Genomic DNA, 21,407 nt, shown 5'->3' on the forward strand with positions numbered 1-21,407 from the left:
CAAGTAAGCATTGTTTTATGTTTGTTTGTTTGTTTGTTTGTTTTATTTATATTGCGCACCAGACCCCGGGGTATTCGGGCACAAAGGCAAAAGAAGGTTGTTCAACTTGGTTACAGGTTACAGATTAGACATAAGGGTACAGCGGCGGTTACATTGCAATGAATATGTATTGTCAGGGAATTGCAGGTCTGTATACAGTGCGTTTAAGAATACAGGTAATATTACAGAATCACAAAGGTATATGCAGTGGGTTTACAATAGTGCAGGTATGGCATAAATAAGGCAGAACAAGTATACAAAAAGATCCTCATAGGGTGAGAATTAGACATCATGATCTTTTAGCCATTGAATCAAATTGTGTCTGAATTGCCGGTAGGGCAGATCTTCCCTTGGAGCAGGAGGAAGGGAATTCCAAAATTGTGCTGCTTTGACAGCGAAGCTGCTCCCGCCAGATTTAGTAAGTTTGAATCTGGGTACTAGCAGGAGGTTGGAGTTAGCTTTTCTTAGGGGGTGAGAGGCTGTTTGTCTGGTGAATCTATCTATGAGGTATTGCAGGGCTGCGTGGTTGAGACATTTGTGTGTGAGTGATGCTGTTTTGAGGAGGATTTTGTCTTTTGTTGTGAACCAGTTAGTAGATCTCCTGAGATCTGAAATATGGGCGCTCTTAGGGACGTTTAGGGCGCCTCTCAGGGTATTGTTTTGGAGTGTCTGTATTTTGGCTGTGATGTATTTGTTACTGCCTATGTAGAGGGCATTGCAGTAATCTAGTTTCGATAGGATTAGTGCTCTTGCTAGAATGACACAGTTATTAGCTGAGAGGAAAGGCTTGGCAGCCCTAATTAACTTGCAGGTGTAGGAAATAGCTGAAGCCATGGCATTCACTTGTTTATCAAAAGTGAGGGTAGAGTCTATGTAGAAACCAAGGGTTTTAACTACTTTGGCCACAGTAATGATGTTATTGTCGATTGTGAAGGCGTCATAGTTGGGGCCTAGTTTTTTAATGTTAGAAGAAGTGCCTAGAATGAGGAGTTCAGTTTTGTAATCATTCAGGCATATACCGTGGGAGGCCATCCATAATCTCCCGTCAGCGGGATGAGGATCTGTGTATCATCTGCATAGTTAGTGTAGGTGATACCAAGACAGACTAGATCATCGAAAAGGGGCTTTGTGAACATATTGTAGAGGGTGGGAGATACACATGATCCTTGGGGTACGCCGCATGAGATGGGTGCAGGGTCTGCGGCTGCTAGAGGGGAGAAGACTCGCATTGTCCTGTTATCTAAGAAGGACTGGATCCATGCGACTGCTTCATGGGAGAAGCAGGCCGCCGTGAGCAGGTGGTTGCAAAGTATTGCATGGTCCACCAGGTCAAATGCCGCAGAGAGGTCGAGGAGTAGTAGAAGTGAAGTCGTGCCTTTGTCTCTTAGGGTGTCTATTTGTGCCTTAAGGTCTAGGAGTGCAGTCTCAGTCCCATGCTGTGGTCTGAAGCCGGGCTGTCGGACTCCTAGGAGGTGGTTAAGTTCCAAGTGGTGCTGAATTTGTAGGTAGGCTACCTTGTCCAGGATTTTCAGTAGGAACGGCACAGTGGTTATGGGGCGGTAATTGGTAGGGATGGAGGGGTCCAAGGTTTGCTTTTTGAAGAGGGGGAGGACCCAGGAATATTTCAAATTGCCAGGTATGATACCTGAAGTGAAGGAGGCGTTTATAAGTTTAGTGATGAAGGGTGAGAGTTCACGAGCAGCGTCTTTTATGAATTGGGCTGGACATGGGTCGCCCTGGCAGTTGGAGGGTTTAAGAGTGAGGATGACTCATGGTAGTCTTGGGGGGGGTGCCTATGTTGACAGTATTAGGGGTAGTTATGGAAGCTTTTTTGTTGTGAATCTTCGTCTGAAGCGTAGTTATCTTATTAGCAAGGGCATTTTGTATGCCTGTGCACCAGTCTTTATCCTTGATACAGGAGTCGGGAGCTTTGATAGGGGATTCTACTTCTTTTAGGATGGCGAATAATTCTTTGGTGTTGGATTTGGCTTGTGCGATATGGGTGTTGTAGGATGTTTGTTTCGCAAGGATGATTTCTTTTTTGTAGAGGGTGGCTAATTTCTTTAGGTTCTTTTTATTGATGTCGGAGGGGTCTGATCTCCAGGTTTTTTCACTTTGGCGTTTCTTTTGTCTGATGTCTTTCAGTAGGGGAGTGAACCAGGTGTTTAAGTGTTGGCGGGGTTTGCTCTTCCTAATTTTCAGTGGTGCGATAGTGTCCAGAGGGGCAAGCATCACTTCGTTGTACGTTTCTACCAGGGAGGTAGGGTCGGACTGATCTGAGATGGAGTTTAAGATGGGTAGAATAAGAGGGATGAGGTTTATAGGGGTGATATCTTTTTTATTTCTAGTAGGTGCAGTGGGAGCTAGGATGCTGTTGTTGGTGGGTGTGGTGGCGTCTAAGGTGAAAGATACTATAGGGTGGTCGAACCAAGACAGCGGCACTATAGAAGTGATGCTGATTGGGCAATTATGTGCGGCAATCCAATCGAGGGTCCTTCCTTTGATGTGTGTAGGATCAGTAATCTTTTGGGAGAATCCTAGTTACTCGAGGGTGCTGTTAGTTTGTAGTGCATTAGGGTCACATGGGTCATTAAATCCGAGGTTGAAGGCGCCTAGGGTAAGACAATGGGTGGAATTTTTTAGATTATCAGATAATAGGTTCATAAGGTCTTCCTCAAAGGAACCTAAGGGGCCTGGTGGGCGGTATATGAGGTGAATAGTAATAGTTTGGTTATTGGCAATAGTGAGTTTAGTTGTGAGGGATTCAAAGGAGGTGGTATTGTGGGGTGGGGAAGGTCTTAGGGCTAGGTGATTTTTGATAATTATAGCAAGGCCACCGCCTCTAGACGTGGTGCGATCCATGCGTATAAGAGTGTAATTATCTGGGATGGCTAGCATGATGGCTGGACCAGCTGCGGGATGAAGCCAGGATTCTGTAATGGCCAAGAGATCTAGGTTCTCATTTTGGATGATGTCCGCTATTTCAGTGGCATGGGCTACCATAGAACGGGCACATTCCTGTGCCTGTCCCACCCATCCTCGATAGGATAACATTGAGTGCAAAACCCTTTGTCTACTATCTCCCTTTTACACACCTTTAGTTGTCAAACCTGGGTCAGGTATTCTGCCCCTAGGTTGGCCTTGGGTCTGGAGGAAAGGAGAGACCATACCTGTCTTCTATGTAAATTGTTGTAGAACTTTTAAATAGTTTGAAACTAATCACCGCCACAAGCCCATTGCATCCTTTTTACAAGAAGACTTTTTACCTGTGACTTTCTAGGCACAATGCCCCATTCATATTAGGGTTTGGACTTCTAAAGTTAGGGTATTGAGGTTGTGGCGGGTTCCCAGGCTTACTGCATCTGCTTTACTTACCTGCATTGCTTGTGTAAGTTATTTGATGAAGTATAATAAGTGAACTTCCTGGTGAATGTATATACTTGTATTATAGAGTATTGTGTGATATTACTACTATTTTTATAACTTTCTGTCTAAATTGAATTATTATGTATTATATTGTGTGGGCCAATAACCCAAAACACACTCTCCTGTTACTGTTTCCCCGGTATGGTAAAAAAACAGTAAAACAGCCAGTAATTCTGGCATCAGCATTGTGTACCAGGGAAACACAAGTTTGCCGGTGAGAGCCACGGATCTACCTCCAGGCCTGATCTACCGGTAAATCAGGCCGCCACCAGCAAAGAAATGCCACAATTACTGGCAACGGCATTACTGATGCCTGTAATTGTGGCAATCCCCTCTACGGAGTCCTATGGGACTCCATGGAATGGGGATTTCCCACAGTTGCCGGCACATGGAATATCCTGGTCATACTGGGCTATCAGGCGCCTGTAATGGTAGGCGCAGTTTGCCAGTATCCCATCAGAATTACCGGCGGGATACTAGCTAACTCCTAATAAGGGCCTAAGCCTTGGCTGCTCATCCGCCTACCTTGATGGGGTTTTGGCTAACCTCTCAGAGCTCCATGTCATCATAACTCTGGTGGCCTCCTAAAATGTGTCCACCAGGCCAGATTCTAGAAATCCATCTTAACAACTCTCACTCGTACCAGGGCACCTGCCTCTAAGTCTCTGTTCGGTCGATCCAGCTATCTGTGAACTAACCTCCTCTGTGTTCTATCATGAGCTTCTTCCTCCTACTGCTTCTGTGAGACAGCAGTAGATGGATGCTCTTTGCCTGGCTTTTTCTTACCCTGGGCTCAACACTGTAATACAGGTTAAATCTGTGGCTGGTGATGACTGCAGGATCGGGATTGGTTGGCCGATGAGGCTTCTGTCTTTCCCTATTTGGCCCACCCCACATACTGAGCCTTGAATAAGCTAGTTCGCCACCTTGGATTTTTCTTCCAATGCAAGCGCTCAGTGGCACATTCATATTCATGGCAGCTGGGAGGGAGCAGTGGTGGGACTAGCACCACAGTCCATATGTAGACTGTGGTGGCCAAGTTATTTGTCAAGGTATTTGTCAGGAATAAAGGTTGGGCTAGGCAGGGGGTGCTGCAGTTCAAGCGGTAACACGGTTGGAAGGTATAAGGACAGAGACTTCAATTCCCAGCAGGCCCTGGACGCCATGTAGTTCTGTTGTGCTGCGCGCATTGCCAGCTGAAGCCCATTAGGAGGGGCTTATTAGCCGGTAACGGTGCAAGTCAGGTGCGGCTTATTTTGGATGTTCGAGGAAGTTGGGAGGAGGTTATGCTCTGCGGCGTTCCATGACGGCTTGAGGAACAGTTAGGAGGAGTACGCAAGCCGAACGCTGCCGGACTGGTGAATTCTGCTGTTACTGCTGCGTCCGGGTGTCCCACGGGGCTCCCGGACTAAAGATAAGTACCCACACTGTAATGGACATGTTGCTATTATGTGCTGCTGACTAAATAGTGTCTGTGTGGGAGCAGTTGCGGCTGCAGATATACTTAGGGGTTTTTACCCCACGTGTTAATGGAGACACACTATGAACTGTAGCTGAAAACAGCTATGTTTTCTTTGATACCTTGCACGAACTGCACGGACTGGGCATGATAGAGATGAAGCTCATACAATATGTGTTTTAGGGGACATGAATCAAGTTATGTTCTATGGTTTTAGTGCTGATAACTAATGCTGTTTTCCAGAGTGCTAACCTTATGTGTTTTGTTTTATGTGCTTCTGTTGCTTGCCCAAAAGGGCCGTGTGTACGTTCTTTCATGCAGGGATATTATCCCGTTTGTCTGTTCCATTCCGCTTAAACATTTTTGGCTCTCTATGTATTCATGTTAGGTGGTGCATGTATTAAGTTGCATTTCCTGAGTTCAAGGCAGGAATAAGTTTATGGGGGGTGCATGTGTGTGAGAAAAGAGGAACAGATTAGGAGGATAGGATGGTATATGCTATTACATGGTCAGGTTAGGTTTTACCCTGTGTTTCCCCAGTCCTATCCAAATTAGGTATTTTCTTATCCCTCTTTCGGGTGTTCCTAATACCCCTCCCCATCCACAACCTCTCCCTAATCACTCTTTCCCCCATTGGCTGCCATGTGATGTCCTGTATAATAACTACCAGGTACCTGTGCCAACCACAGTGGAAGGGGTCGATTCATTCAGCTTCCGTGGTTGGGGAGAGAGTGTCGAACTCTCTTCCCATATTTAGGTGTGATTGTGACAGTATTAGAGTTCTGCTTCCCTTCTCCTCTCCGATAAATGTCCATGTTTCCGAGAAGCAAGCCGTGGAAACTGTCATTCATCTGTTTGGATCACATTTTAAACACCAGAGGTAGGTGAAGTCTCTCTGTGATTATTTCCTGCTTCAGGCACACAGTGCTGTGGAGGGATCCAGGGGATCCTTCCCTTGCCGCCCCTGGTTCCAACATCATGTAGCGGGTGTTGAAGCGTGGTCCCCTGAGTCACCTCCATACTCACCCTAAGTGCCAGGCAGGGGACTGTGTAACAATACCTACTGCCTTCAACAATAGGTTTTCATGGCCGACATGTAATTTACAACCAGAATTAGGAACTCTGTTATTTTTGTTAGCTGCTGATCACTTAGCTAATTGTCTTTTTTTAATTACTCTGTAGCTTCTGTGACTTTTTGATAATGAAACAGTATTGAACAAGTAACCAAAATGACCCAAAACCTTTTGAGCACCATCCAGCCATTAATATCGGACACAGGAATCTGTAACATGTCTTTCAGCACCAATGAAAATTCATGACACCTGGCAGCAACACCCAGTGGTTACGTTTTTTACCCACCATAAGGAGCAACACACCTCAGCTCACTCCAGAAGTTCAAATATTACAGAAGAGACAATACAAATCTTTACCATTGAGAAAAAAGGGGCACTAGTTAAGCTTTCTTTCTTTGTTCAATAGGGTGAAAAGATTTTTATAGCATCTCCACATAACACATTCTCTCTGTTGCAACCCATCTTCAAACTGTTGTCAATCTTTACCCTTCTGAAGATCAAACTCCAAAACTGGAATCAGTACTCCAGACACAACCTTACTACCTGACGAAGGAGGTTCCCGATGTGTTATGGATATGTCTCTTCCTCTACATCCCAATATTCACAATGATCTACGCAAGACCTTGTCGCTTTCTTTAGCCACACAGATGTCGTTCAATATGATAACTCTGGCTCTAGTAAGGCCAATCTATTTCTTTCCATGGGCTCATGTCATCTCGTGTATTTTATCTTCGGTATCCCTGTGTTGGCTTTCTTAGGCTCCAGTATGACTTCTTTAGGGTTCCTTTGTTGGTGCCCTGGGGTCCTGTTTTGGTTCTTTGAAGATCTTGGGTCTGTTTTATTTTAATCCAGGATTAGTTCTTCTAGGCCCATATTTTGGTTCTTAAGATTTTCTGTTTATGCTTGCTTAGGCTCATTTGTTGGTTACCCTGGGCTCTTGAATTGGTTTTTCGGGATTTCTGTCTCAGATCTCTTGGGATCCTGGATTGTGTCTCTTTGGCTATATCACTGGTTTCTCTAGATTAATGTTTTGGTTCTTTAGGTGTCATGGGTTACATATCTCTGGGTCTTGCATTGGTTCTATGGCGTACATTTGTTGGTCCCCCCAATGTTCCTGTCTGAGTTTTCTTGGGATATCCCTTTGGATCCCCAGGGCTCATGTTTTTATTCCTCTGGGCTCTGTTTTTGTGTCAACCTCATGGAATCATGGATTTTTTCTCTTGGGCTGCTGTGTTGGTTACCCTGGGATCATGTTTGGTTTTTTGGGGTTCCTGTGTCCTCGCTGGTTCTCACATTGTTTCTTTAGGGATCCTTTGCTGGTTTCCATAGGGATCCATTTAGATTCTATCAGATTCTTATGTTTGGTGTCTTTTGGTCTTGTACTGGTTGCTATTGTCTACGGCTGTAATGACTCCATTGGGCTACCATAATGGCTCCAACAAGATCTTAATTGGTGCATTGGACTCCTGTGCAGAACTTAACAAGCACCTGTATTGGGTCCCATAAATGCTCTGATATTGTTTGTACTCCACTAATGTTTCCCACTTCACCAATAATTATTTCCGGTTGGTCAGCAAAACATTGATCGCTCTATGTATTGGTTCCCTATTGGTCCCGATATTCAGTTACAATGACACTACCGTCGACACCCATGGACCTCAGTCCTATTTCAGAATGTTTGAATCACTGCAAAGGACTGGGTCATGTCCCATTGCTGCATGCATGCTTGCAAATCAGTTTTTCTTGACCTCAATTTCTGTGTAGGTTTTAGCTCGCTGTTACATTTGATTGTCAATTGGGGAACTGGTCAGGAAATCAAAGTCAATGGCCGTAATTACAAGTAATGTGCTGGTAATGCCGATTACCAGCGCTTTTTCGGACCGGCATACTATAGGTTTGCCGAGGGAGTGGCCTGATTTACCCCAAGCCAAGATCTGGAGGTAAGTCAGGCACCCCAGTGGGAAAAAAACAGCCGGTATTAATTACTGGAGCTGGTAATACCGGCAAATCCCCCTAGGGGGGTCCTATGGGACTCCATGCAATGGGGATTCACGTATCCTCACTGGCACCTGTAATCTGACAGTCAGACCAGGTGCCAGTAATGGTATCACCGTTTGGTGGTATGCCGCCGGATTAACTGGCAGGATACTGCGAAATGCATGAGACCCAATGTGATCAAATAAGACAGACTCTTAGATCAGAATAGATCTGAGGTGATTGCCTTCGTCCAGCAAGTGCATGATTTCAATCAATGGGCTGAGCATGGGTTACTTGATACCCCAGTCTTGACCCCGACTTTTCACATTTCTGATGAGTTACTCACCTGATTTCAGAGGACAGAGACCCATTGCCAGCTGGAAAGGGAAAGAAGTTCAGCGGTGGTTTCTCAACCGTTTTCTCCGGAGTGGTCGGCACATTCACCTTCTTTGCGTCATCAGACTTAGCTCTGTCGTAGGAAAATGGAAACGACAGCAACATGTTAATTCCAGGCTCAGCGGGTCCTCTCCCTTACACTGTTTCTGAAAATTATAAAGGAAGCATTTCCTAAGAATCATCATAATGGGGTTGCCTCTAAAACCGCTTTTCTGGAAGGGTAGAGCGGTGAGAGCAGGCTGCCCACAGCTATCATTTGGACATTTAAGAGAAGAGAGAGAGCTCAGTGTTTGTGGATGCAATGATCCCTCATGCTAACGGCCTCCCAAAAAAAAGACGTGTGTGCATGTAGAGGAGTGGCCCGTAGAAGAAAGACAAAGGGGTTTATTATGTTCAAATACCAGAAAGATATGCCCATTGCGCAGGACCACTCTAATAGAAACAATAATCACATTTTCGCAAAAAACAGAGGGCAAGGGGTAATGAAATCCCTTCAAAGCTGGGGCATAATAGGCATCCCAACATCCTTCGCAGTGCACGAGGGTCCCCAATATTCAGATACCCCTGGATAGGCCCAAGGGCAGAGCATGTATCTGGATGGTGGTAAACTCAGAGGCACCTCCGTGCATTTTGCAGAGGGTGTTACTCACTTTGTGTTATGTTTATGCCCGGGACAAAGCTTTGCTTGCGTCTATTTCTCCCCTTTCCCGTATACCTGTGATTTTTTCACAATCTCTGCATGGGACGGTTCCTGCAGAGACTGCTCCTCTGCAGGAAGATTGACACAATCCCACCACAGCATGCATAGAGACCAGCAACAGTTAGATCATGTCAGAGCACATTTAATTTCTGTTTCACCCTACGCCTGGTGATACCCTTCAAATATATGCTACACTGATCAAGGTAACTCACTTTACCTGAACTCAGCCATAACGCGCACACAAACATAGAATCATAGATTGCGACCGGGCATTATGAGATGTAGGTGTACACACTCAGGGAAAGGACAAACATCTTCTCAGATGGACTTCCATACAGCGCATATACATCTGCTGCAATCTCAATCCATCCATTCTTAAGGGTTGAGGAGTATCTATATTCAGGATCAAGCCATTTGAGCCATCAAGCCATGAGTGGTTATATAACCAAGCCCACCAATCCTAGAGGTGACAGCACATATGCACCCACGCCAACATAATGAGCTTGTTCACCACTACAGATGAACGGCTCTGTTTGCCAAACCCAATTACCCCATGTGCTTCTATGTGTGCATAGACAGCCTTGAGTCCATCAAGTACCTAGTGATGAAAGGCTTTCGACGCCAATGACAAACACTTAAGCCATGTCCTATTAAAGGTAGAAAGCTCTCGATGATTCTGCTGATTGCCCAGAACGATCCACGAGAAGAAAGGTTATATGTCAAATTACCAAGTTAATAAGCCAGTCCATTTGTAGAGGTGAATGGTTATGGTTAATTCGACAAGGCTAGCCAGTCTAGCTGAGAATGCTACCAATACACATGACATTCTGTATGCTCTGACTGGGATAGGTGCTCCTCATGCGAGAATGTACTGAGGCAATGCAGCCCTAGAGGTCAAAGATTCTGCAAAACAGTATCAGCTCAAAGAGTCTACAGAAGCCTACAGGTGTAAAGCTCTGTATGCTTGCATCACTCCAATAAAATATTCACGTTCGAGGGGTGGAACGGCTCTGAACAATTATGGCATCCCCTAGGTTCATCCAGTCCAAACATGGAAACCTTATATTTACCTTTTGTCACTCCAATGTGTTTAACTCAGATTTATCAGTGAAGGCTCTGTACAATAATGCCATCCATTGACTAGGACCATCTCATTCAAACATTGAAAGGTTGTAGGTACTCTTGTCAAGTCCATCCTAGTAGTATTGGTAAAAGGCTATCTGCAATAATGCCAAAACATCCAATTTATCACTAGATGAAAGATTTGCAATCAGGGAGTCAAGCCCTAGACTTCCAATACAAGATTATCTTCCATTCTCATAATCCATTGAACCCATTCACGCGGAGAAAGTGAAAGGTTCTCTACCAATCCCTAGACAACATTCTATAGTAAAACAGTCCATGCCCCTGTGTTAATGCACTGAGCTAGACCAATCAACGTTCAGTAACAGTTAACCATTAATCGTGCTCACTGGGGACTTTGTATTCTTCTTTTCTGCAAATGTTCATTGACTAATTCTAGGCTAGGAGGTGAGATGCATTGCCCGACATGAGGAATCGTGAGTCTCTTCTAGATGCAGTAAGATTATACAAGCCAACAAACCTCGCTAGATACAGTTCCCCGCGTAGATTCTCACCTGGATTCTGATTGAATGAGGCCAATCTGGTCCCTCAAGGCATCTAGAGCTAGCTGGTTCTTCTCCTCCTGGGTCTTGAGCTCCAGAAGCATCTGCTCGATGTGTGTGGTGGCAGACCCCTGGCTGGCAAAGGCAGAAAGGCGCCTGCGGATATCTGTTAGGAAAGCGGACAGCATTTGAAGGAAATTAACAGCTTTCTAAAGAGGTTCTCTAAAGGCTTTTCTCAGGCATTCTATTATGCAGAGGTCAGACCTCAAATGTGAATCTCATTAATGGTACTAACATAATCTAAATACTAGGTGCACCTGGTGTGTTATACATCGGCCTAGAGCAATTGTGTGCTTCCTCTCACTCACTCTCTCCCGCATTCTCTCTCTCTCTGATCTGTTTATCCATCTGTTTTTCTTTCTGTCTTAGGTCATAGAGATCTCTGTGGTCTCTATGTCTCACTCCACACCCCTGTGGCTCTCTGGGAGGAGAGGAGACAGAAAAATAACACAGATATACTAGGGTGAGCAGTGCCTTTCTATGGCTGAAAGTTGAACAGGAGGACACAGGCATCCCCTTAGGCGGGGACTGGCATGGTATATGTAGAAAATGACACCATCATGTGTGTCCTGCAGGAATATTGTTATTGTGCTGAGGTAGCATTGTCAATACGTGTTTCTATGAGGACGGAATGGATAGGTTCTGCAGGGGGAGCTGTGGTTCCGACACACCTTGTAAGGGACTAGAGAACAATGCCGCAGTGTCTACATTTGCATTTGTCATTTTCTATTTTTGTTAATTGCTAGTGTTTGTGCAAACTGCAACAAATGGAAGTTGTTTAGCAGCACTGCCAACCAATCAATGGCCAACACCAAAAAATATACATGGCATTGGTTCTCACAGAAAAAAACATCACTGGTTTTAATGTGAGCACAACCCTTTCCAGGAAGGAGAGACAAAATGCAAAATGTGTGACAGTGTTAAGGGTGAACAGGGACACATCCCAACTGGGGGTAGAAGACCTACCAGGGTATATGCCAGACCCCATCCTACCCCAGAGGAGGGGTGAGGGATTTGTTTGTGGGAGACCCAGCCCCTTACCCCCCTAGATTATGCCTTGTGTTGTACAGCCATGTTTTCCGCCATGCCTACCTGCCTTTTCTTCAGGCATAAGTATTTTTCCCTCCTTTAAGTACCACAACATCCAGAAACCAATGTGCCAAACGCAGCCCGAGATGAACAGGAAAAGGAGGGCGATAGCTGCAGGTCTCACTCAATTGACGATCAGCATAAAAGCCTCAAAGATGCAGCTTTCACAAGATGGAGAGGGAGGCCACCACGATGAACCCTGACAGCCCCAACCGAGAAAACTGACAAAACGCTGATGAACAGAAAGGTGGCAGACCAACCACGAACTTAGAAACTTTTTGTTGTAGAAGACCAGCCCCAGAGGAAAGCCATAGCTCTCAACTCACACGCTTTTGGCGGGTGTCACCCGCCTTGTAAAGGGCTGAGTCACCCTCCAAACCTTCTGCACGCCCATTCATGCCAATGGGCGTCTCACCCGCCAAAAACAAAATCAGGTGAATTCACCCGCCTTGTGGACATAAATGGTTGAGACCTATGGGAAAGCACAGGAGACGATTTACCAAAGAGGACTGGTGGCATTAGAGACCAATGGAAAGGGGAGGTGATCATTCTCAAGATAGGCAAGGGTATTAAAGCACTGTACCCAGGTGCAAGCATGAGAGATGTGCAGGTGAGTTAGAAAAGAGAGAAGGCGGAACAAGAGACCAGTCGGCGTATAGCAGAAAGTGAAGCGGTGTGCTGATAAGTTTGTGGATGTGTTGGAGGAGAGTGCAGGTAAGGTAGTGCGTGTTTGAGAGTGGTAGCAAGCTTCAGAAATTGTTGTGAATGTGGTATATGTGTCAAAGGGTGTGTGGAGAAAAAAGAGTGGAAGAGAGGGGTGTGTGAGAGTATCGGAGTGGTTAATGTAGTTAGTGGAAGGTGAGAGTGGTACAGATAAAATGAGAGCATGAGTGAGAGAGAGAAGATGGTAATAGGAAGGAAGCATAGTGAGAAAGGTGGGGGAACAGGAGGGAGGAAGTGGGACTTACATATATGTTAACTTACTTCCCTTACTCCGATTTTCCCTAAGACCACTTCAGAGGTTCCAGAATTCATTGAGGCCATGTACTTTTGTGCTTGGTCCAGTTGAGGGAGCGGGTGCAGAGGTTGTGTTCGTGCAAGGGATTTAGTTTCAGTCGGTCGCGGTACGTGTTGGTCTAGCGACTGCCCAGCTGGACACCCTTGCCACGAACGAAAGAAGACTTCTGTGGAGCGGGTGACTTAAGGAGTCCTCCAGGGAGCAGAGAAAATGGGATTTAATGGCAGTCAACACAGTGAAGTGGTGACAGGCGATCCTCAGTTGGTGAACAAAAGAGCAGGCCCTACACAGCTTCCGTTGGGACTAGAAGGCTGAAAATGCAGGAGAAGCCATCTTGAAGCAAAAGTTGAAGATCCTCCAAGTTCATTGGATGCACTCGGAACGATGGTGGCTGAAACAAGAAAGTCTAGGAGAGTGCTGATCAGTCCACTGGGTGGTCCAGGGACACTTCCGAAGGCTTAGCAGGCACGGATACTTGAGCAGTGGTCAAGGCTAGTTTTTCCCACTAGTTCAGGGGTCAAAGCACCAATGAGAGCCTTCTTGAGATCAGGACAGAGGAGCAGGGCTCTACCGGGACTTGAAAGAAGGTGATGCTGTCCACTCCATCCAAGTCCCGGATGGAGGTGATGCGGTCAGATGAAACGGCAGTCCTCTGGTCTTCAGCAGGCTGCCCTTCTTCGTAGGGTCTTGGCTCAAACGATGATCTGTCGAATGGCTGCAGAAACCCTTCTTTTATCCAGGAATTGGACTGGAGTCACCACCAGCACCACCAATGGTAAGGATCTGCACCATTTAAACTGGTAGTGACTTTTGCAGTACTGATAGTCTTGGGGACTGATCAGTTTCCCCATAATAATCAGCATAAAGCAAGGGAAGTAAACCTCCAAAAATCACATCAGCAATCAAAAACAAAGCACAAAGAAAGAGTGTCCCATAGAAGTCAATGGGAGGAAAGCAGCAAAATTAATATCTTTCCTAACAAAGGGAAAGGTTGTTTTTGTCTCTGAGAATATACCCATTACAACCCTTCCCTTAAGGGGACCGATTCTCGATCAATCAGTAGACCAAGCAATCCTTCAAGTAATAGGTAGGTCACACTTTGTTTGGGACTTGAAAATTCCCCTGAACGCATCATTTCGATGGATAAACAAATTACCCAACGTTCCTATGAGTGAGACGATTTCTAGAATCTAATAGGTGAAATGTAGTGCTTTCCTTCTTCTTCGTCTTTTTCTTCTTTCTTCCTTTTCGTCATCTCTTCATTTTGGATTGATTTAACGACTAGCTTGTAAAAATCACTTTGGTGATTAAAACTCGTAATAAAAAAAATAAAAAAGAAGTAGTGCTTTGGAAATGCCCAGAATCCTCCATGCCCTACAGATGAATGGTAGCTTGCCCATTATAAATCTCCAGACACCATCCCCTAAAAGTGACAATTCTCTATCCACAGACAAACACCTAGAGTCCATCAGTCTTTCGGGTTGCAGACCATAGGGGTTGCAGAATCCAGCATAGCTCATTCTTTTCACTGGTAAAAGCTTATCTTAACTGGTAAAAGCTTATCTTAAAAACTCAGCCTTTCCAAGTTAAAGGCAGTCCTCACCAAAACCCTCCTTCCTACAGTCAACAGTTCCTTTATTTTTTCATGCAGGCTGCCACCATTTTGTCACTGTGCACAAGTAATCTAGTTTGCAACGGTATCTATGCAGTAATGTTGCAAAGTACTACTGCTAAACTGCTCTAATGCTGCAATCCTAAATGTACATCTGGCAATGTTGGTCCCCCACAACATCTCAGCGGTAGTTGCTTCCCTGAACATCAGGATTTGGCTGAGGATAAAAAGGCTACGGATGCCCTGCACAGAGGGCCCAATTCCTGGATATGAGTGGAGGCTCCCTGAGACTGAGAGTCTCATAAAATGTTAGAAGAGGAGTGGCTGAGTTAGGGAAGCTGGTTCTCCTAATAAGTGTACACACAGAAACAAGCACTTACCTCACTTAATTAGCTTTTATATGTTTACAACAAACGGTGCCTTTTATCACACTGAAAGGTAACTTTATAGCTTTAAAAAAACGGAATTGTTTATGAAAGCCTTTTAAATGACCTGTATAGATTATTTTTGTTAATGAAGCATGCTTGTTAAATGCTCGTTCATTTTTTTGAACTGTCTTTTGTCGAAAAAATACCTATTCCTTTCGTAGGGAGGAATTTCCAAACTTAAATTTCAGGAAAACAATCTGATCATATCTAATATGGCATGGGACACGTTTCAAGCTCATGTTTCGCAAAAGGACCATCTCACTCATCAGAAACATCTTTTATTTTTAAAGTGAGTTGGGGATGATGGGAAGCAAACGTTAGGTAGGGCTCCTTTTATATGAGACTTAAATTAGAACCTGAAAAAAGGGTCTCCACCTGGGTGCAAATTTACAGTTGAAGTTGTTCAGAGATTCGGTGGAAAATGTCTTTAGAAAAATGTTATTAGTTTGGAATCTTACAGATGATGTCTCAACTAAAATTGTTAAGGAAGAAAACACAAATATGGGACTGGGCGAACAATGAAGCAAAAATAGCAACATTAGCTCCTATAAAAGAATATCATGATTATTATAAAGCGTTTATGTATTCCCAACCCTATATGAGATTCTTCCCAGATATGGCAGCCCGCAGAATCCTGGTCAAGTTCAGGCTAATTCAGTTGGAGACCCTAGAAGTTTTGGTGGCAGGTAAGCATATGGAGGTGAGTCTGAGGCGGTGCTGCCAGTGCAGTGCGGCCCTGGGTTGGAGAAATGAGGTAGAAACTGAAATATGTGTATACTGATAATATTTAGGAGAGTTGTTCACAACGAGGAGAGTCTGGAACAGGACATTTTATGAATTAAAATGAAAGCACTGTTTGGGAGTTAAGGATCAAGGGCGTTGATCCTTTTTGTGAAGCTGTGTGGTTTTTAACACGTTTATTGACTTGCAATAGTGATATTCATGTATGTGCATAATGTATTAATTTGTAGTAAAGATTTCTTTTGTGACAAACGATTGTGTATAAGACTTCGTGTGCACCAATCAGGCCTTTCAAAATTAAAATATGATCTGCCCCGCGTCGTCTCTCTCGTCGCATACTGGTCCCGTGGTTGCGGTTGAGTGCCTGGTTCACACGTCCCTGGCACTAGTTGGGGCGGCACCGTGTGACGTCACTAAGCTTCCTGTAAAGCGTTAGGAGCTGCGCTGGCCCTTCCCGCCACTCCCGTTCCCCATGTATCTACAGGCCGTGAGGCCGCGTGACGTGCGGCGGCGGCGTGCCGCGCAGCGCCCCCTCTCGCGCTCACCGTCTCGCTGCAGCTCCAGGTTCCGGTTCCGCTCCTGGATGTCGGCCAGGTGGCGCTCGTGCGCGTCGGACATTTCCTGCAGGCGCTCCTTGTACTCGCGGCCCAGCTGCAGCCGGGGGGTGATGTCCGCCTGCCGGGGAAGAGGAGACAAGGCATTATTAGGCCCCCTTTGTAATGTTTCTTGATGTAATTCCACTTCACCCACCCCACCACCACAAGGATTCACACAAGCAAGAGTTGAGGGCCTTTGTGGGACTGCAAGAAGAGAAGGCCGTCTAATTCTGAAAAGGAGTCCCCATTCATACAACATCCCACGTGTACGTCTCATTATTTCCCCGAGTGAGGAACACAGACGAACATGGTGTTGCAGGATGAAAGCGAGCGTGCCACCTTAAATACTGGACCACCTTAAGTCAAAGAGGAAGGACCTGACACGAGGGACAGGGAGGAAGAGGAGGGGCTACTAGAGCCCGGGAACAGATCTGTGTAGAGGGCAATAAAGGAGGTTGTTTCCTAAGCTGTCTCCTGTGTGTCTTTGTACGAGATGGCCCCTTCGGGGCTCGCAGGCGCAGAGGTGCATGTTGGCCCCATGTGGTGGTCCCAGTGAGGAGTACAACAACTGGCGACGAAGTGATTCGAACCCTACGCTATGCGGCTGATGGAACTAAACTGATTGTATGATGCACAGTCGATGACGGAGGGGGCACAGTGAGCCCAACAAGACGGGTGCGCAGAGCCCAGCAGTGTGACAGGCGAGGAGCGTCCAGCAGAGCGGAGCGGACAGGATAGCAACACGGGAGAGGAGGATTACTCTGCCGCGTAGGAGGCGCCCCCGCAGGAGGAGAGGTGGGTGTGAGGAGCCCAGCAGCCCGTACCGCAACCCAGGAGCGGCCCACAAAGAGTACCCGGCTATGCAGGCCACAGAGTACGGGAGGTGCAGGTGACGTCCCAGCGAAGAGTCGAGTCAAGAGGAGCCCAGGGGACAGGATAAAGCAGTGAGCCCAACATCGCAGGCTGCAGAGGAGGTGAGGTGCGCTTCCCGCAGCAGCAGGCCGCAGAGCAGAAGCGGCGCAGAGACACTGGTACCAACAGGGACAACAGCCCAGCAGCACAGCACCAAGGGGGGAACAACCGTCGTGGTGAGCACCCACTGAAGACCCAATGCGCAAGCCGTGAAGACCGCCAGATGATGTGAGGATAGGAGCAGAGGGAAGGACACAGAGTGCCCAGCTGAGGAGAAACACACGACGCACTGGCCAGTGCGCCCGCCATCAAGAGTACGGGCCAAGCAGGCAAATAGATACACGTGTCTTCAAGGGACCCGGCACTGCACGTGTGACATCACTGGCCCTTGCATGAGAACCGGAACTACATGAGATGCAGCGCTGAGTCAGGGAGATGCCAGCATTGGCAGGGCAGAGTCAGCCAAGCTTGGCAGAGCGCAGCGTGAGACACAACACCGTGGGCGAGATCGACCCACAAGAGAGAGGCCACAGGATTGCAGGAGGGTCCACTGCACACATGTGATCCAGCGACCAGCGTTACGAGACAGAGGGAGAGACACCCGAATGGCATGAGGAGTAACACTATATGGCTGAGACACATCACAGTACCAGAGAAGCCCGCACTAAAAGTGAGGCAACACCACCTGAGTGAGACAGCACATCAGTGGACACCACTCTTTTAGGTGACAACACTGAAGTAGGCACTGCACCGTGCAAGCTAAGACGGCGCAAGAGGCAGAAGAGGCCTGTGTGCCACCAGTCAGAGCACGCAGGACCAGCGCAAGGAGAGGAGCGGCACAGGACGGTGCCAAGAAGAAGATTGTGTGCCCAGCAGAAGTGGCCACAAGGAGCAGGCATCGCTGCCTGTGGTAGAAGAGGGTAATCGGACCCTGCAGAGCCAAGGAAGGCTGTAGTCCCGGTGTGCCCAGCAGTGGAGGTGTAGCATGCACTGCTACATCTAAGAGAGTCCATCGGGAGAGTAAGGGAGCCCAGCAGGCGGAAGAAGCACAGAGGAGCCCCAACGCAAAACGAAGACCGTAGCGGCCCAGAATGGGAGGCACCAGACACCGGTAAGGAGTCCACACCCCTCCCCCATCGGGGCATGTAGAACATAGGCCTGCGCAAGCGTCGCAAAGAGGCCCGCGCCCCTCACCCATCGCCGCCTGCCAAACGAAGAGCAACGCCAGCAAAAAGCACCACAAGCGCGCCAAAACGCCCCTGTGAGCGTGGAAAAAAAAAAACACACGGCACACTAACTGGGACACCGTCATCCCGCCAGCCATGACGGCAGCGAACTGCCCGCAAAAGCGCCAAAACGCTCCCGCGAAGCAAGGAATGTTTCTAAATATCAAAAGGGAACATACGAAACTAACATACCGGCACATGACATCGTGCCAACCCAGGGGGTCCACATCATAAAAGCAGCACGAAACCGCAGAGCACGAGTCCAAGTGATAAAAGACACACATGACAAGTGCGTTACGACAAGACTCCGGAGGACACCAGCGCCATCCATCCTCAGGCTCACAGAGGGTTAACCAGAAGAAAGCTATAAGGGCCAATCACCGACCACCACTACAGTGTCCACCCCACACCACGCAGACCACCGGTACTGCAAGTTGCCAAGCCCACAGAAGGACAATAACACGAATGAGCAACACCACGAGGATAACCACAAGGTGGGAAGCCATCACGTCGCTCACACCACTGCTGAGGACCAAGGGCACGCATTTGTAGACTGCCAACAGCCCCAAAAGAGCAAAACCACGCCATAAGCCACAGCCCAGGGAACCACAGACACACGTAGCAGCCCATACAAACCACCTGCAATGGTGACAAGAACATGCGCACAACAGAGACTACCAGAGACTGCTCATCTGAGTGCCACCAGCAACGCGGGAACGACTTGGGAGCTGGCAATGGGAAAAGGCGGTCTGGCAACGCCACACACCACCCACTGAAGACCCAAGGAGCACCAAGAGATCTCATGCAGAACTAAAACCCTGTGGAGGGATACCACTTGAGACCTGCTGCTCTCAACTGGCCAGCAGCTAGCCCAGTGAAACACAACATAGAGGGTCAAGCACGAACATTGTAGTACAGCGTTGTCGCACAGGAACTAATATAGGGACGATTGCCACGGGAGATTTATGGCACATACAGCATGTAACAGACCACGGACGGCATGAGGACCAGGACGTAAAATGGCCGGTTACGAACCAGGAGCATGGCGCCGGAGAACAAGGATGAGAGCGGATTGACAGCGGGACCGGAGAACGACAGGATAGCAGTACTGCAAAGAACAGGTGATGGAGGAAGATCTTGATGACCCTGAGGCAACAGCAAATGAGACAGCTTCAAGAGAAAATTGCCCAAAAGGAGGGGGGCAAGGAAAAGCGGAGGGAAGAGGGGGAAGTCCAACCACAGTGGAAAGGGGACACTCCGCCCAACAGCAAGAAATGAGAGGAAGGCAATTCGCCCACATAGATGGCAGCCCACTGCACAAGTAGCAGGAAGGCCCAAGAGACCCACAGCAGAAAATGGAGCCCAGAAAGGAGGGCAGCAGAAAATGGAGCCCAGAAAGGAGGGCAGCAGAAAAGGGAGCCCAAAAGGAGGGCAGCAAAAACAGCAGAAAATGGAGCCCAGAAAGGAGGGCAGCAGAAAAGGGAGCCCCCAAAGGAGGGCAGCAGAAAACGGAGCCCAGAAAGGAGGGCAGCAGAAAAAGAAGCCCAGAAAGAGGGCAGCAGAAAAGGGAGCCCGAAAAGAGGGCAGCAGAAAACGGAGCCCAAAAGGAGGGCAGCAGAAAAAGAAGCCCAGAAAGGAGGGCAGCAGAAAAGAGAGCCCAGAAAAGAGGGCAGCAAGAAAAGGAGGCACACAGGAAAGGAAGCCCAGGTGGAAGGGCCAGAGGACAGAACAGGAAGGAGTAGGACACTGCAACAAAAGGAACCCAGAAAAGGGAGCCACCGGAAAGAACAAGACCGACTGCTGAATACCACAATGGATAGCCCAAATACGCGAATACTGCACAGCAATCACATCAGCAAGGAGCACTGCAGGACAACAGTAGAAAAGGAGCTATCTGCGAGAACGGAGAGACTCAGGGAGGAGGACATAAGAGCAGCGGCTAACAAGACTAAAGCGCACACAGCAGCGACCACCAGAACGCAACACAAGTCGCCGACCCCACAAAGATGTTAAGCAGGGGGGAGGTGTTGCAGGGTGAAAGCGAGCGTGCCACCTTAAATACTGGACCACCTTAAGTCAAAGAGGAAGGACCTGACACGAGGGACAGGGAGGAAGAGGAGGGGCTACTAGAGCCCGGGAACAGATCTGTGTAGAGGGCAATAAAGGAGGTTGTTTCCTAAGCTGTCTCCTGTGTGTCTTTGTACGAGATGGCCCCCTCGGGGCTCGCAGGCGCAGAGGTGCATGTTGGCCCCATGTGGTGGTCCCAGTGAGGAGTACAACACATGCAAATGAGGGCGCAGTGCACTAACATGCCCTGAGACAGACGAACATGCAAATGAGGGCCCAGTGCACTAACATGCCCTGAGACAGACGAACATGCAAATGAGGGCCTAGTGCACTAACATGCAAATGAGGACACAGTGCACTAATATGCCCTGATACAGACGAACATGCAAATGATCGGGCCCAGTGCACTACCATGCCCTGAGACAGACGAACATGCAAATGAGGGCCTAGTGCACTAACATGCCCTGAGACAGACGAACATGCAAATGAGGACACAGTGCTCTAATATGCCCTGAGACAGACGAACATGCAAATGATCGGGCCCAGTGCACTAATATGGCCTGAGAGACAAAGATTCTAAAAATGCTCTCCTTTCTACCACTCCCTACATTCCTCCTCCTTCACAAACACTAACCGACACTATGGGCGCCAGGCCACACCACAGAACATATCATGCATGCAAATTACATTTAAAATTGGTTCCCCTTTTAAAAACATTTTTTTCAATCCACTAAATGCAAAATGGCGAACTCACAGTGGTTATTTAATCCCAGGAAACACAGGAGCAAATCGTGCTTTTGTTTCGGGAACCATCGCATACAGAATAGCTGTGCTCCATCACTTCCACTGCCGGCTTTTGACCAATACTTGAAACTCCCCTAAACATAGGGACTTTTCCCAGCCCCTTCACAATTTACATGTGCGTAAATGACACATTTATTGCAGCACACGTTATGCACGCCC

At 47.4% G+C, this 21,407-nt stretch overlaps 1 protein-coding gene across 1 annotated transcript in view; it reads right to left on the reverse strand.

Annotated features, from left to right (window-relative positions):
* The window catches only part of LOC138550118 (uncharacterized), a 494,885-nt gene that overhangs the window by 456,993 nt on the left and 16,485 nt on the right, over positions 1 to 21,407 (reverse strand). Inside the window, exons 3-5 of the mRNA XM_069642386.1 lie at positions 16,189 to 16,318; positions 10,708 to 10,861; positions 8,321 to 8,443 (exon numbers count right to left, since the gene is read on the reverse strand). Coding sequence (XP_069498487.1) covers positions 8,321 to 8,443; positions 10,708 to 10,861; positions 16,189 to 16,318 — 407 coding nt within the window. The remainder of the gene's footprint in view (positions 1 to 8,320; positions 8,444 to 10,707; positions 10,862 to 16,188; positions 16,319 to 21,407) is intronic.

The sequence above is a fragment of the Ambystoma mexicanum genome, chromosome 1q, assembly GCF_040938575.1.
Source record: "Ambystoma mexicanum isolate Mex_15411 chromosome 1q, UKY_AmexF1_1, whole genome shotgun sequence".
Lineage (NCBI taxonomy): Eukaryota > Metazoa > Chordata > Amphibia > Caudata > Ambystomatidae > Ambystoma > Ambystoma mexicanum.